The sequence below is a fragment of the Panthera pardus genome, unplaced genomic scaffold (genome assembly GCF_024362965.1).
Source record: "Panthera pardus isolate Hobbes unplaced genomic scaffold, ASM2436296v1 HiC_scaffold_22, whole genome shotgun sequence".
NCBI lineage: Eukaryota > Metazoa > Chordata > Mammalia > Carnivora > Felidae > Panthera > Panthera pardus.
The window spans coordinates 55,471,642-55,489,697 of NW_026526788.1; the positions used below are offsets into that span (position 1 = coordinate 55,471,642).

An 18,056-nucleotide genomic window follows, 5' to 3' on the forward strand; every position below is an offset into this window, starting at 1 on the left:
GCTTCTCGTGGCGGATGCTGTCTTCCAGGCAGCTGAGGTCAAAAAGCCTTCCTTCTCTCAGCCTTTTCTCAGAGTGGAAATGTGCTCCAGTCTCAGCAGATTGAGCATACTGAGGTTTATTTAGGTCAGGCCTCATTCATAAGGCAGAAGTTCTGTGCCAGGAGAGGCAAGTGATCCACCACCCCCTGTCATAAAGCACAGATGTCACTCTGAGAGAAGTGGGTTATTGTCCTAACCTCCAGTTTCTGTGCAGCGGCACAGTGGTTCTTGCAAAGGGAAAGGCAGGCCTTGAGAACGGAGAATTCTGTAGCTCTCTCAGGGGGACTGACTTTATTTGGAACAGAGCTTACAAAAAGTTGTTGAAAATGATGGAGATCTTTGTGGTGAACAGTTAAGAGGAGGCTGGTAGCTCCATGATACTAGTAGCAACAAGTGAAATGGCAGACCAGTCAGAATCTTTACCGAGAGAACCAGATAAAAAGAAGAGCCCTCCTGGGGTTCGAGTTAGCCTCAAAGACTGGCAAGGCAACACCCTGCCCTTACAAAGAGGCCCCACTTTCATTGGATCAGACACTGGTGCAATTTATGCCCCAGGATGTGGCAACAACACACCAATGAAACAAACTAGTAGAGGCTAACGCCTGGGTGTGTGATACTGCTACAGGCTGATCAGCGAGCACTGTGTAAAGGGAAGACCTGAGAAAGAAACTGCCAGAGAGTCTGACTAAACCCACAGTCATTCCCAGTAGACAGGGAGACTGCATGCTCAAGACCACATCCCCTGAGAAAAGTGATAACAGAGGCTGCACATTGGGGGGAAATAGACTTCAATGAACCTAGAGATCAAGAGGGACATTTTTTATGATAAAAGGGTCAACGTATTAGGAAGACATATAACAACGTATGTTGTTACATATGTAACAACAGAACTCCAAAACACATGAAGCAAAATGTGACAGAAGTGAAGGGAGAAATAGTTCAAAAACAAGAGTTGACTACATTAATACTCCACTTTCAATAATGGATAGAACATCTAGACAGAAGATCAACAGAGAGGAGAGATTGGAACAACACTCTGAAGCAACTAGACCTAACAGATGTGTATAAGGAACACTCCACCCAAAAAGAACAAAATAGTGATTCTTTCCAAGTATACGTGGAACATTTTCCAGGAAAGACTTTCTGCTAGGCCATAAAAAAATCAAAGGATTCCAATCGTACACAATATGTTTTCCCACTACAAAGGAATGATATTAGTAGAAATTATTTACAGAGGATATATGAGGAATTCACACATATGTGGAAATTAAATAATGCATTTCTAAATAATCAGAAGAAGGAATCACAAGGGAAATTAGCAAATAGTTTGAGATGAATGAAAGCCGAAACATACCAAAACTTATGAGACGTAGCCAACAGCACTTAGATGGCAATTTAAAGCTGCAGCTGCCTATATTTTAAAAGATCTTAGTTCAGTGCCCTGTCTTCCTTAAAAGACCAGGAGAAGAAGAGCATACTAAACCTAAAGCAGGCAGAAGGAAATAATAATGATTAGAGCAGAAATAAATGAAATAGTATAGAAAAATAGAGAAATTAACAAAATCAAAGGTTCGTTCTTTGAAAAGATACAACAAAATTGGTAAATGTTTTATCTAGGACTGCTCAAGAGAAAAAGACTCAAATTACTAAATCACAAATCAGATAGGGGAAATTACTAGTGACCTTATGGAGATAAAAAGGATTTAAGGGAAATACTACTGTGAATCATACATAAATCAGCAGACTAGATAGTTTAAATGAAACAAGCAAATGCCTAGAATAAGACACAAACTACTGAAACTGACATAAGGAGAAATAGAAAATCTGAACAGACCTGTGTAGCAGGTTGAATTATGTGCCCCCACTCAAAAAAAAAAAAAAAAAAAAAAAAAAAAAAAGATGAAGTTCTAATCCCTGGTACTTATAAATGTGACATTATTTGGGAAATGTGGTCTTTGCAGATTAATTAATAAGTTAAGATGAGGTTATACTGGATTAGAGTGGGTCCTCAATCCAGCACCTGGTGTCTTTATAAGGGAGATTTGGAGACCAAGACACGCACACGGAAGGCCATGTAAAGTTAGAAGAAGAATTGGAGTTAATGCTGTCACAAGTCAAGAAATGTTGGATTGCTGGAAATCACCAGAAGCTAGGAAAAAGCAGGGAAGGATTCTCTCATAGAGGCCTTCAGAAGGAGCATGGTTTTGTTGACACCTTGATTGCAGATTTCTAGATTCCAGAGTTGTGAGAGAGTAAACTTCTGCTGTTTTAAGCCACTCAGTTTGTGGTAATATGTTACAATAGCCCTGGGAAACTAATGCAACCTAGAACAAGTGAAGAGATTGAATTGGTAATTTTAAAATTTCCATCAAAGAAAAGCCTGTGGCCAGACACCTTCATTGGTGATTTCTGCCAGATTTTTTTTTTTTAACGTTTTTTTTTTATTTTTGAGACAGGGAGAGACAGAGCATGAACGGGGGAGGGGCAGAGAGAGGGAGACACAGAATCTGAAACAGGCTCCAGGCTCCGAGCTGTCAGCACAGAGCCCGACGCGGGGCTCGAACTCACGGACCGCGAGATCATGACCTGAGCCGAAGTCGGCCGCCCAACCACCTGAGCCACCCAGGCGCCCCTTCTGCCAGATATTTTTAAAAGAACTAATACCAATTCTACACAAATTTATCTAAAATATAGAAGACGACTTCCTCACTTTGTGAGACTAGTATTATTTGAATACCAAAACCAGACAGATCACAAGAAAACTGCAGAGCAGAATCACTTAGGAATACCAATAACAACAATAAAATTCTCCACGAAATATTAGCAAACCAAATCAAGGAACATATGAAAACTGTTACACTCTCTTACCAGGTGAGATTTTTCTCAGGAATGCAAGGTTGGTTTACACCACAAAATCAATTAATGTAATATAATGCATTAATGGGAATCAGTGATAAAAACCACGTGATCATCACAATGGATGTCCCTGCAAAAAGTGACCAAATCCAACACCTTTTTGTGATAAAAACACCCAAGAAACTAGGACTAGAAGAGAAATTCCTCAGCCTGATCTACAAAAATACACAGCTGTGGTAAAAACTGGACATTTCCCCCCTAAAATTAGGAACAAGACAGAGTTGTCCATTCTCAATACTTCTATGCACTGTTCTACCAGAAGCCCTAGCCTTGGCAATTAGGCAATAAAAGCAGGGGTGCCTGGCTGGCCCAGTTGGTTAAGCATCCAACTCTTAGTGTCACCTCAGGTCATGATCCCAGGGTCATGGGATTGAACTTTGTGTTGGCCTCTGCCCTGAGCATGGAGCCTGCTTAAGATACTCTCTTTCTCTCTCTCTTTTTCTGTCTCTCTCTCTCTTCCTCTCCATCCCCCACTCTCCCTCTCTCCCTCCCTCTGTCCCTCTCCCCTGCTTGTATGCTCGCTTGCTCTCTCTCTCTCTCTCTCTCTCTCTCTCTCTCTAAAAAAAGAAATCAGAGTTACCCAGATTGCAAAAGAAGTAGTAAAAGTATTTGTAGATGACATGATGTTGTATATGGAAAATTTTAAGGAATCAACAGAACACAATATATTAGAGTTAATAAGTTCAACAAGGTTGTAGAATACAACATTTTTTAAAAAATTGATTGTATTTCTATACAATAGCAATGAATAGTCTGAACGTGAAAATTAAGAAAACAGTTCCATTTACTATAGCATCAAAAGGAATAGAATACTTAGGAATAAAGTTAACACAAGTTTAAGACTTGTACACTAAATTAAAATTGTTGAAATAAATTAAAGAAGATCGAAATAAATAGAAAGGTATGATCTCATGTTCGTGGATTGGAACACTTAATATTATGAAGATGGCATTACTCCCCCAAATACCCTGCAGATTCACTGTGTAACCTACCAAGATTTCTGGTGACTTCTTTGCAGAGATTGGCAAACTGATCTTAAAATTCATGTAAAAATTTACAGGATGCCTGAGTAGCCAAAACAATCTTAGAAGAGAGGATTTACACTTCCTAATAGCAGAACTTACTACAAAACTACCATGATCAACATAGTGTGTTTCTGGCCTACAGATTGATATGTAGATCAGCGGAACAGAGTTGAGCATCCAGAAGTAAAATTTATAGCCAGTGATTTTTGACAAAGGAAGTTGGACCCCTTCCTTTTACCATACACAAAAGTTTATTTGAAACGGGTCATATACCTAAAAGTAAGTTCTAAAACTATAAAACATTTAGAAGAAAACATAAGAGTAAATCTTAATGATCTTGGGCTAGCCACTAGTTTTTTAGATATAATACCAAAGCACAAATGTCAAAAAACAAATTGGGATTCATTAAAATTAAGAACTTTGTACTGTTAACAGTAGTAGGTAGCATCAGTGAAGTGATAATAAAGCTCATTGATGGGAGAAGATATTTGCAAATCTTAAATCTGATAATGGAATTGTATCCAGAATATATCAGGAATTCTTACAACTCAAACATTAAAAAAAGGTGAGCCCAATTAAAAACTGGGCAAAGCATAAGAATGTACATTTCTCCAAAGAAGGTATTTAAATGGCCAGTTAGATGTTCAACATTATTAATCATTAGGGAAATCTAATCAGAACCATTAGGCACCATTTCTTGTGTACTGGAATGGATGTAATAAAAATGATAGCAAGTGTTCATGAGAATGTGGAGAAGTCAGAACCCTCACTGCTGTTGGGAATATTAAATGGTACACCGGCTTTGGAAGATGGTTTAGTGTACTTTTTCAGAATGGTAAATATAATTAGCATATGATCTACAAATCTCCTAAATACATATCCAAGAAAAATGAAAATACACAAAAACTTGTACACAAACACTAAAGACTGCATTATTTGTATCATAGCAGCCAAAAAGAAATAATGGTCATTATCAACTGATGAATGGATAAAATGTGCTACATCAGTACAATGGAATGTTATTTGGCAATAAAAAGGAACGAAGTACCGGTATCTGCTACGATGGGGTGAACCTTGAAAACATTATTCTAGGAGGAAGAAACCACACACACACACCCACACACACCATGAATATTGCACGGTTCCATTTATGTGAAATACCCAGAATAAGCAAGTCTGTAGAGAGAGGCAGAAAATACTACAGTGGTTGCCTAATGTTGGGGCAAGTGGGAGAATGGGAAGTGAGTGACTGTTAATGTCTTGGGGTACAAAAATATTCTGAAGTTTTATCATGGTGATGGTCCCACACCTCTGTGAAGCTACATGAAAAACATTGAATTTATACTTTAAATAGGTGAATTCTATGATACGTGTATTATATCTCAGTAAAACTGTTTGGAAACAAAACAAATTGGTGTGACTATAATTTAGATGAACCAACTAAAAGTTATCTGAAAGTCTCAGCGTCCAGGTTGATAAAATTGGTAATTAATTGTTTAATTCAAGAAAAAAACATGTAACACCTTCCTTACTGAGTGCTGTTAGTTGCTATGAGTTGATTTAGATTAGAAAGTAGCCTGAATGCAACATTTGAGCATGGTTTAAGTATAGATATTCTGTGCTTGCTTTGGCAGCACATATGCTAAAATTGTAACCATACAGAAAAAATTAGCATGGCCCCCACGCAAGGATGATACAGATTCACAGATTCGTGAAGTGTTCCTTATTTTTGTGGTGAGCTCCAAGTGTTGTATGTAAGTGTTGAATCACTAAATTCTACACCTGAAATTAATATTACACTGTATGTTAACTAGCAGGAATTTAAATAAAAACTTGGAAAGACGTGGAAAGGATACACGTATTTGTAAATGTATGTGTAGAATCAATGGGGATAGCTGTATGCTTAACACATTGAAACTACACTGTGTACAATGCGTCCTTCAACTAACATCTCTCATTGAGATACACATTTTTAAACACGAAAAATAAAGATATCCTGCTGAAAGTCTGACTAAACTTACTGAATGTAGGACTGAGGGGTTAAATACAGTTTATACCATATAATGTCTGAATTTAAAAATCACTAAACAATGAAATGCCATTAAAATATAATACAGTTGAGGATTTTATTGGTCTCTAATTAGTACCCGTTCCTGATCCTTTCAGATGTTAAATCTGTATCAAAATTACATTATTTTGTGATTCATTTTTAAAAATTAATTTCTTTAGGCCACGAAAGAGAATGTTGGCAAATACAACTATAATAAAGTTGGCAAGTACAACTATAATAAACTTAGTTGGTTAAGTGTCCAACTCTTGATCTCAGCTCACGTCTTGATCTCAGGGTCGTGAGTTAAAGCCTCGTGTTGGTTGGGCTCCATGCTGGGCTGGGGAAGCCGAATGAATGAATGAATGAATGAATGAATGAATGAAAATGTTTTTTATAATGACTTTATAACAATATTTTCTTTATGTGGCAGACTTAACGTGTCTCATGGATATTTTATGGGATGATTGTTTTCGTTTGATTATGCAAGAGAGTTCTTCATATTAAAGTGTAATATAGAATTGGTGCTAAATGTGTCTTTGCAAAAGACACATGTTTTGGTTGTGCTGTTGACACAGTTTGTACAATGGAGAAATGATAAAAATCTGATTGCACATGTCATTGCTTGTATTTGAAATCTTTGAGAAAATTGTGGATTATAATGTGCCTTCAGTGCCCTGTTTGCTTCCTTTTCACTGTGTCAGGGTGTGTCCCCATTTTCTTTTTTAGAGTACTTTTAGGTACTTCTAAGTACTTTTAAGTTTTCCATGACAGAATTATATATGCCTGTGGTGATACATTGTGGTGATTTGAAGTAAATTATATGCATTGGAACTTAAAGAACACTTAAAAGATGTACTTACTTAGTCTCCTGTTCATTAGCTACAAGAGTGGAAGTAAATGCAAAGCATTGTCTACCTAGTCTAGTGCTCCTACAGCCTGAGAGCAGATTCTGGGAGTCTTTGGGATGAGTCTAGTGTGGCAGTTTGAAACTTTGTGATCAGGACTTAACATGTTTATATTGTAAGCATGTTCAAGCATATATAGAAATGTGTACCTTTAGAACATGTGACGCAGTATATTTTTAAATTCTGTTTTCTAGAGCCAGTTTTAACGTATTAATTTCACAACTCTCTACACATTTGAAAGCTACAGTTTATGAATTATATTATAGGCACAGAATTATGAATTCGGATACATTCTTTTGAGTTTTCCCTTCTGACGGCCCTTTTAAAATTATGTTTGTTTTGTGTCTGGAGAAAACATCTTATACTAGGAGGGCAAACATGATTCTCAAATAGTATTTAGGATTTAAGCTATTTTTTTTTTTGTCTGAGTTGAATGTCTGTGTACTATTGCTGTATGGTGTAATAAGAACGGACATATTTAAATGCTCAAGAAAAATCTTCCGTTAGTAATGTTATTTTAATTAGAGTTTATCTGTCAGTTTTAAACAAAACTTGTAAGATACAAGTATATTTTTACATTCACTTTGCTTTTATACTTTTGTGGAGATAAATTTTATTCTGATTTTAAGTTTTAAGATATTTTAATTGTATTAAACTGATTTGTCTTATCTGTTACTAACATTTGTCTTTGATTTTGCATCTGTGCTTTTGATACTGAATGGGGAAAGATTTTTGTGCAAATATTTCACCAAATATTTTTGCAGGGACACTTAGTCGGTCTGGATGAACCAGCTTCGGGAGCTGGGCAAGAAGCTCTGCTTAAACAAGAGCAAGCAAAAATCATTCGATTCGAGAGACAAGCAGAAGAGTTCCTCAATGCAGTCTTTTATAGAAAAGGTTGGTTCTAGTGAAGAATGGCATTTAGCATCTGCTTGTCTTATATTTTCTTAATTTTAATGTCATTTTTAAAAAGAGTTACTTTTCAAAACATTTTTCTTTGTTGATAACACACTTTATATTCCTTTGGTCAAGTTAAATTTGGAATAGGTTAAGGCAACTCTTCTTCCCTCTTTTTCAGTTTGAAGTGATGGAATCATGTAAGTTTTGTTAAATAGTTCCTGAAAGTATTAGGAAAGTCTGAAAAATTCTGAGGTCTCAGTACTAATATATTTTGTCAAATTTTCTTACATACATAGTGACAGTTTTCATCGCAGATAACCATAAAGCTGTATAAAATTTTAGTGATTCCTTGCTGAAATTTCATTTAGAGAGATGTGAAGTTGTATCTTAAAATTAGATTTACGGGCATTTATTTCCTTTATAGAGCCTTGTTTCGCTGAAACTTCTTTCAATTATTAAAATCAGAGAAAGGAATTCATAATTATGTAATAAAACTTTCCCCCTTACATTTGAGGTGGTATTTAGTAGCTCCACCTCTTATATTTTTCAATTTAACTTTCTCCTTAAAACCTTTGTAGACATGATTTACATTTTGTTTCTCTATTCACAAAGCCTAATTACCATCGGCCAAGACCTTCAGAAAGCTTCCTTCCCTCTATGATCCATTCTAGTGAAGTCTTTACTTTCAAGAAATTCTAAATGGATTTGTGTTCCTTAGTTATGTCTTTCCTCTAGTTCCGAGACAGAGGTTACTGTGATAGGTTCTAAAAAAGTGTCCTACAATCTCTTGTGACCCTGAATACTCTTTAATATTCAGCAGACTCAATGGTTCTGCTTTCTTCAGTACTTCTTTATATGTTCTAGTTTATATTCCTCATTCTTCTGGGAATTCCCTCCCCTCTGAAATTTGAAGGGTGATTTTTGCCTTTACAGTGGTTGGAAGTCTGATAAAGTGCTATTCTGATTGGTTGGTTACAGTTGGAAACCAGCTGATGTTCTGCTTAATGTGGTCAGTATTTTCAAAATGGAGTATGAAGTGTCCTATAAAATTAAGGAACGCACGAGATTATTGTTTTCAGTGACACCTTTTTTTTCCTATGCAAAATTAAATTTTTCAGTACACCCTCACCTCACTTTTAGTACCCTCAGCACCCTCTGACGTGAAGCTCCCAACTGAGGCTCCCATGCTCACTTTATCATCCCCTAAGTACCCTGAAATCTAAAATTATGTTCCAAATAGTAATTTTCTTAGTTGTATAAACATTTGATTGTTTTATTAAAGTAATTCACATTAAAGTATAAATGATAGACTCGTTCTGTCAGTTTATTAAATAAGATATCTTTACAGCTCCTCTGCTGCTCCTGTCCTTTAGGATGTGTACTGAATGAGTCACGGGCCTATTGCTGCAGCAATCTTCGTTATCTGCAAAGAGGAGCTCCTCTTCCTATATGTGGAGAAACCACTTTTCATCCAGTCTTTGCTTGGAGGGAGTTAATAAGGCCAATCATAAGCATATTCCTAAAGAGAATTCTAGCCTACTTCTCTGCTAGTCCCATCCCTTTGTCATGTAGGAATAGCTTAAAGTTCTTCTAAGTTTTATTTTAAAATTAAACTTTTGGATACATGAGGGAAGGAATGTTTACCTTGGAATCAGCCTTAGGGTAGACTTTAGGGATGAGAATCCTCTGAAATTGTATGTAAAGTTAAGTTTGTGTATTTGTATACTGGCATATGATGTTCAGAAAAAGAACTATTGCTTTGCTATTAGAAGTTCCTTCCCCCTTGTTTTATGTATTAATATTGATATTTTTAAATATTAATCTTCATGGAAATGTCTGAAAGCCATTAGTACTCTTCAAGTTATACCAAAAATGTATATAATACGCAGAGATATGACAGGCAATTTAGTCTGAAGGGTGTGTGTGTGTGCGCGCGCGCGCGCGTGTGTATACATATATACATACACACACACATATATATATATATTTTAAATAAATAGTTCAGAGATTTGGAGTTATTAATACTTTGTTTCCAAGTATTGCAAATTGTGTGTTTTAAATGAGTATGAAAAGGTTCTAAAAGCTAAGTAGGAACATAGATGCAATTAAAGTAGGCTTTTGTGGTATGGATTCAGTAATAAATTTTAGCTTATGAACGGTATACCTTCAACTATCATTATCAAATTTTTTCCAGCTTTGTCACTTGTGTTAGAAAATTTGACACTTTCTAAAAGTTAGATTTGCATTTTAAAAACATAAGTGGCTGTAATGTAACATTTACTTGTTTTCCTGTAGTGTTAATTTTGATCTGATTTGTGGTTTTTATTTGACTCACTTGTGCATGTTCCCCAAGACATGTCTAGATTTATAGAAGTTGTGTTTTAAGTAAGTGAAAGAATGAAATGTGTTCAGGAAACTTTTCAAAACATGTAGAAATTCATATGACAGATATGTCATCAATTTGTAAGTATGAATTGTGTTTTATGGTTATGTTCTTCATTCAACAAAGAGGCAAGATACACCACAGCCATTTAAAGCTCAGAGGTAGCAGTTTATGGTCTTTATTCTAAAATCCCTGATTTTTCAAAAATCTATATATTTATGAATCTAGTTTAACTCTGCCTATTTGAAAAATTTCTTTATGTGTTACAGGGGATAAGAAGATACATTAATATATAAAACTTGAAAAAATATAAAACTTGAAATTATATACAGTCTTTTATTTGGAAGATAGGTCGTAAGTGGAAAGTTAAATGAATATTAATAAGAATATTCAGTGGGTAGAGATTTTAAAAAAGCAATGTATGGCTAAAATGTTTATTAAAATTTTTAAGGAACTCATTCATGGTTGTAATAATTTCTGAACCTTACCTATTTGAATACCTTGATTCTTAAACCATCTAGCACACTCAAGTCTATTTATAGAGAAGAAACATGGGGTTAGAAGTACTTTTGGTAGAACAGAAATGTTGCTGTTGGTAGAGAAAAACCTCATTAAACTCCAGAGAATTAAATATTCTGACTTTAGACTTTCTTCTGGTATTTAATGTTGTTTTTCAGGGGGAAAAAAAATTATTCTTAGAGTCCCATGAAGTTTTGATGATGTGTATGTTGTGGAGATTTTAGGTTTGAATTGTAATGAGTCAGTTTATCTCTAAATTTATAAATCAACCTTATAGCTCCAACATATTATGGGTAAAGTAATTTACCTTATGTAGTTGATCTTTAAAAGACCAAAGAAACTCAGGTTTTCTGGAACTGCCTTCTGAAACCTCTGAAGTGTGGTGTGGAAGTAAAGGTCACAGGTGGAACATTAAGATCAGGGGGAGAGTTTTAATCAAGGGTCTACCACTAACCATCTATACAGATTTGAAGAGGTCACTTCTCTTTAGACACATTAACCTTATTTGTCTACAGAAAAAAACAAACAAACACTATTTGATGGTGATTGATTTGACTGATCCATTTATTACTCAGCTAATATGAATGCATACTTTATGCCAGGCAAGATTAGGTGCTGAGTATACAGAGGTAAACAAACATAATCTCTGCTCTTGAGAAGCTTAGTCTCCCTGAGAGTGTGGTAATGATAGAGATGTGATGATATATTTATACCAAACATTTTCTCTTTTATTTTGCCCTATTTGACCTTCAGGGTCCCTCCCAGTGCCAGAAGTTCTACGAGTTAATGAATTCATATGGTCTTTATTTTTAAATTAACATGGACTAGAAATTGATAAGTTTATTTTATTAATTCCTTTGCTATTGTGTTTAATGATTGGCAGAGTATATTTAAAGAACTCGTGGAAAATATATGGTGTTAAACTTTGAGATCTGGCCTTTAAACTCCGAGCCCAGTGGTTCCAGCTGCACCTAGAAACTTGGTAGAAATGCCAGTCCTTGACCTCACCCTACAACTGCTAAATCAGTTAACCCTGGGGATAGGACCCAGCAGTCTGTTTTTACAAGCCCTCAAAGTGATTCTTATGAGCCTGAAAATGTGAGGCTATGGCCCCAGTCTGTCATGGACCTTATATTAAGTATCTCCTTTTACAGTTTTGCTATGCCTTCAGTCTTTGACAGAAAGTAGATTATGTACTCATAACTGAGTAATCCATTCTTCAACAATTTAGGAAGAGATGGCTGAGGAAAGGTCTAGGAAAAACCAGATGTAATCTATAGGTGGTAAACAGAAGTAATTATTTCATAAAAGAAAGGTTTGAGATTTCTGTATCAGGTAAGTGATTTTTGCCCATAAGATATACTATTTGTTTTCCCTTTATTTAATTTCATAATACTGAGGGGGGTGTTTAGAAGTGATTTTATGAAAAGTTTACTTTAAAAAATCTGCAGCTCATAAGCTTAGAGCTTAAAAATCTAATTCTGGGAGGGAATACTATTTTTAGGAGATTGCGTTTTAAGAAAAAAAATGAAATTTTATGTTTGCTTGAAAGCTGTCTTTTTTTTTTTTTTTTTTTTTTTTTTTTTTGTAGTACATTGTCCCAGTTTAAAAGTAAATAAATCTTTGTTTACAGACAGTCCCTGGGTCTCCGACCCCAATATTCCCCTAGTGGCCCGTGAGATCATGCAGCGAATGATCCAACAATTTGCTGCTGAATATACCTCAAAAAATAGCTCTACTCAGGACCCCAGCCAGCCCAATAGCACAAAGAACCAAAGCCTGCCGAAAGCATCTCCAGTCACCACCTCTCCCACGGCTGCAACTACTCAGAACCCTGTGCTCAGCAAACTTCTCATGGCTGACCAAGACTCACCTCTGGACCTTACTGTCAGAAAGTCTCAGTCAGAACCTAGCGAACAAGGTATGGTTTGATGTCAAGGTCTCCTCTGTCCAATCAGAATAATTTTGGGGAGAAGAAAATTATTGGCAAGTAGGGCACCAGTAACAATAGGATAAAAACTAATTTGATTCTTAAATTATTCCTGACTATGCAGTCATAGAGAAGTACAGATAAAATGGCTACTATACATTATATATCAGTAGTTTGTAGTCAAGATCAGTGTACCACTCAGGAAAGTTAGGTGGTTACACTTGTTACTGATCTTTAAGTTACTTGATATTTATATAAATATTTTATGTTTTACAAAGCATTGCCATATCCATTGTTTTTAAAACCCCTGTAAAAAATTAAGTTTCCCCTGATCATCAGTGTTCTAGAATTAGCGCCTAGCTGAGAAATACATGTATCTTGTTAGGTAGGATTTATACTCTGCAAATGAAATTATAAGGCAAGAATGTGTATTGTTTGCATTTTTAAAAAAGAAACTCCTAGGGTTAGATATAATGAGGAAGACAGTAGACACAGCAGGTTGTTCAGTGTATTCCATATGTATATGGATATACATGTATATATACAAGCACCTCCATATGTATATGTACTGTATTATGAATTAACCTTAGAATATTTCCAAGGTAATTTAAATTTGTTGGTGAGGATCCTAATTAAGGGACAAGGTTAAAAGGTTATCAGTTTTGCCTAGCAAATATTTCTTGAATCTAAGAAAAGTTTACTCTTAAATAGATTAAATATTTGGGGTTTGTTGTGATCCCTTTTACTTTTAATTTCACAGAGATGCAGTGAGCATTTCACCTGGGCCATTGTTTGACCCATTACAGATTGTAAATTGGTGATGTCTATTCTAGTGAGAGTTCATTTTCCTAGAATATCTCCTAAGAGTGTGCAGAAAGTTATGAGAGGTGTGGATTTATTGGTGAGAAATACATGTTCATTTTACAAAATTAGGTTTGAATTTGTATGAAGAACCTCTTAGAAAGGACTTTCTTTTGCTTATTATAAGTAATTTAAGAAGGATTTACATTTAATGGACTGGCTTTAGGTTTTTAAAGAATACATTTTTGAATAGTTTTTCTTTTCCTTTTTTTCTGTTTCTGGGTAAAGAACAGCAATCGTAATCTCAAAATTCTCAGAGATTTCCTAGTAGAATTCCTCATTGTCATATGTTCACATTGATCATTGTACCTTTGGTCACCATATTCGCAAAAATTGTGCTTTTCTATTTTATTGAGGATTATCTTTACCAAAGATTGGTAGCTTTCATTAGAAGTCTTTTTTTTTTTTTTTTTTTTTAATGTTGATTCATTTCTTGAGAGAGAGAGAGTGTGCATGCGTGGAGAGAGGTGGGGGGGCGGGGTGGGGACAGAGAGAGAGGGAGACAAAGAATTTGAAGCAGGCTCCAGGCTTCGAGCTGTCAGCACAGAGCCAGACATGGGGCTCAAACTCACAAACCGTGAGATCATGACCTGAGCCAAAGTCAGACGCTTAACTGACTGAACCATCCAGGCGCCCCTAAAAATCTTTCTGCTCTAAATATTGCATTAAAAACTTCAGGTTTACAATAGGAGAATGACAGTGTAGAGGTTGTATTTAAAATATTAAGGATAGAGATTAACATACAAAGATACCACTTAGTCTAATTTAATTTCTAGTTGGTGCTGTACTTAAGAGATACATTGTAGTGACCGTATGCTCTGAAGAGGAATTTGACCTAGATGACAGGATTGTAGTGTATAGACTTCAAGTGAAACAGAATTTTAACATTATATTTCCCAGATCTATTTTCAAGTGTTTTCAATGAAACCACTGTATATTTAGTATATTTAAGTAGACTTAAAATATGTTGCCTATTTGATGATTAGACAGGCTCGGAAGTCTTTAAATAGTGTCTTTTGTTGGAAATATTTTGGTTGGAAATATTTTAAGCAGTGTGTTTGCTTGTTAGATGTCTAATTGGGTTAACTTGGTGTCCTTATAAGATTACAACTATATTTTTAGAATATTAGTGACTCTAAAGGACAACAGTTATTCTGGATGAGTGTGGGATTTTTGGTTTACAAGCTCAGTCACATATTTCTAACAGCCTGAAATCAGGAGTTACAGTGTGCTCAGACACAAATCCTATTTAGGTTCTATGTTGGGGCAGTTTTTAACATAACTAGATAGAAAGGCCTCTCTGCTTGTCAGCTGAAAATCAGAGCCATTGATTATTAGCTTGCTCTGTTAATTTTGGACAAAATGGCAGCTTTAAAAGTTGTCTAGAAGATGAGTTTTCTTTTCTAGACATGTCTATGAGGGAAAGAAGTCTTTGTGGGATAAGAAGGTCTTCTAATTTTATGTTCTGATAACATGAATTTGTTATTCTAGTTTCAGTAAAAAATGGTTAAATCTCTAGGCTTTCATCAGTATCAAGACGATTTCATTCTTCTCTTTCCTTAAACTTTGCTCACCAGTTTGTAACAGCTTATTAATTGAAAAACCTTGCCTTTATAAATACCAAGAAGGGAATTTTGAATCTCTGAAGAGTTTTTCCAAAAGATTGAATTCAGATATACAGTTTTTTGCAGATGTGTCCAAAGAGTAATGAGGACACATGAAAATCACAGTTAACATCTGATTCATCTTACAGACTATTTTGTATATACATATAATTTAACCATATAAACTTATGCTTCAAAATGATTTGTGTCACATAAAATTTTCTGAATCCAACTTTAATGTTTGTTTTAGTGTTTCGGGTAGACTTAGCTCTTGAGGAATTTGGTTTTATAATCTGATGTGGCACTGAGATCTCATATGCTTTGATAAAGGCACATTTCGAAAGCGAAGTCTAATAGTTCTATTTACATACTGTGTAAACTGCAATTTCTAATACCTGACGATATCCTAATGTCTTCAGTGGTAGGCTGGCTGTACCTTTTCTTTTGCCCTATTAATAAAATATTTAACCTTTGGAGATGTTAGATATAACAAGCTTTGCTAAATGTATGTCACTTTAGGAGGGAAGATACCCTGTCTTACGTATATAGCTAGTGTATCTGCTTGGTTGACTAGACCTATTGCTTTGTCATTTTTAGTCTGTTCAGTTCACATTTGTTCCTAGTTTTTAATATCCTCAGGTGTGTGTTTGTGTCTCTGCAGACGGTGTACTTGATCTGTCCACTAAGAAAAGTCCATGTGCTGGCAGCACTTCCCTGAGCCATTCTCCAGGCTGCTCCAGTGCTCAAGGGAACGGGTAAGGGAAAATATTTGTAGAATTTCACAGTTTATAGGGGACGGTTTATCGAAGATTGGTGAAAATCTCCTTTATATGTTTTAAAAATTAATTCTTCAGAGTAACGTTGTTATAAGTAGGCCTTTAGTAGATTGCTTAGTCCATTGATCAAGTAAAAGCACAGTCTGTGAAGTCCAGAATTGACTAGTGTAGATCAGGTTTGCCAAGTTAGTACAAATAGTAAATGATGGAAAATATGGCAAGAATGTCTTGGGACTTTCTGTTGTTGAGTGTTTGGGAGTGGGAAACCCAACCTAAATAATTCCAGAGTTCAGATGTAAAGGCAGTAGTATGTGTGCGGAGGTTGTTGCATGAAAATTGGGCTCCAGTATTTTACTTGGTATCTCTAATGAAATGTGTGGGTATGTGGGGGCTGTTTGTTTTTTTCTTGTTTGTTTGTTTTGGTTTTGTTTTATTTGTTGATTTGAACTGCAGTTTTAACTCTGTGTGGCAGTTCAGAAAAAATAATCGTATGTATTTTTTGTTTTTTAAGTGGTTAAGACTGTAGATGTTGGGATAACCGTCTTATGCTATCAAGACATTATATGCTCAGTTTTGATAACTCTTAGCAGATTACCCACCACCTAGTTTTATAGTGTGAGAATTGTCTTAATTCTCCCTCTACATGTACATAGAAACCATGTAGAAAAGCCAGATATTAATGAAGACGTTTAAGTGCCATATTGGGAAGGAATTTCCATAAACTTGTGTTGTGACCAAAAATCAACTTCATTCATGAAAAATCACTTCGGTAAGCTAAATTAGATAATATTTAAGTTTATCAACTTTTAGAATATCGACATAGGAAAGTTTTTAGGTGTTAAAGCAATAAGTACACATTAAATGGACTAACCTTTTTTCAACTTCCTCTTAATTACCTTCAAATTGAAGGATTCCTTTACTGACTTCTAAAATGCTGCCTTTATTTTCTCTAAAATTCCATCATTTTCCTTTTTCTCTCCTCCTTTATTCGATCTAAAAGTAACTTCTTGATTTAATGCAGTTTGCATGGTTTACTAACCTTTTTTCTTAAGCCCTCCTTTTCACTATAGTTTATACTAGATACAAGTCCTTGTGGTCCCAAATCATTGGATTCCATTTTTTATATATCAGAAAACTTGGATTGTGTAATTGAGGACACATGTAGGAGAAGCTTAAGTGTGGTTTGTATAAATGAATCCCTCGCCTAAGATTACTTTAAACTTGGCCACCAAGTCCATGTATTATATGGTTGAAGTTGCGGTGTTTATCCCTCTGAATGGAAAGAAAGTGTTTTTTATGTGGTATTGTTTTCTGGAAGACAAAAGCACCAATAGATTGCCCATCTTTTAGTTGACTATTCATTGTTTTCTTTATTATGTTTTTTACTGATAACAGCACAGGGTCCCTGTAGACTTTTGGAGAACATAGCTGGCTTATCATTTCTTCAGAGTTCCACATTTGTGCCTAGTAAATGTAATTATTCCCCTTGGGCATGCTTTACCAGTTGCCAGTTTTATCAGTGATAATCTTTATATCTTGTGAAAAATGGAAACCTTATGAATTAACCTTGTTGTAAGTAGTTGACTTTTTAAATATTATTTGAAAGCTTTCCACTTAAAATTTCAAAATTGATGTTTGATATTTTAAGAAGAGACCATTTTAACTAAAGAAGACTGCTTTAAAACTGTTTAAAACATATACCTCTGACAGTAATTACTTTGAGTAGAACTTAAGGAACAAAGTTTGGGGAAAATAAAGGGCAGTTCTTTAAAGATTGGATTATTTCAAATGGAAAAATAGTGGTACTCGTGTGTCTGCAGCTAATAGTGTTTTAAAATGAAGATGTGGTAAGTTAAAATGCGATGGGTATTTTGGTTTGGGTCCCCCCCACCCCCCCCACCCCTTGGGGCTGGTAGCCATATTTTTTTCCCAAGCAAAATAAGAAATGTTATTTGAACTTGTTTGGTTTTTGATAATGAATATCAGCTTGTTTGTGGGATAAATGAGCAATTATCTATGGGTTCCACCAATGTAAATGGTTCCAGTTTTATAGCTGGTTGTCATGAATGTTGAATATGTTGCATTAAAATAAATAATTTGGCTTACTCTTTTATTACTGTACTTGTTTAGTGGTAACGTCACATTGGT

At 35.2% G+C, this 18,056-nt stretch overlaps 1 protein-coding gene and 1 pseudogene across 9 annotated transcripts in view; both read left to right on the plus strand.

Annotated features, from left to right (window-relative positions):
• LCOR (ligand dependent nuclear receptor corepressor) overlaps positions 1–18,056 on the plus strand; it is a 140,448-nt gene that overhangs the window by 86,734 nt on the left and 35,658 nt on the right. For 8 of the 9 annotated variants that reach the window (XM_053909782.1, XM_019458978.2, XM_019458977.2 and 5 more), the window contains 3 exons: positions 7,700–7,832; positions 12,371–12,658; positions 15,794–15,887. The exons of the other annotated variant lie outside the window; for it this stretch is intronic. In XM_053909782.1, coding sequence (XP_053765757.1) covers positions 7,700–7,832; positions 12,371–12,658; positions 15,794–15,887 — 515 coding nt within the window. The remainder of the gene's footprint in view (positions 1–7,699; positions 7,833–12,370; positions 12,659–15,793; positions 15,888–18,056) is intronic. 9 annotated transcript variants of the gene reach the window in all.
• On the plus strand, positions 5,599–5,711 carry LOC128772567 (U6 spliceosomal RNA; annotated as a pseudogene).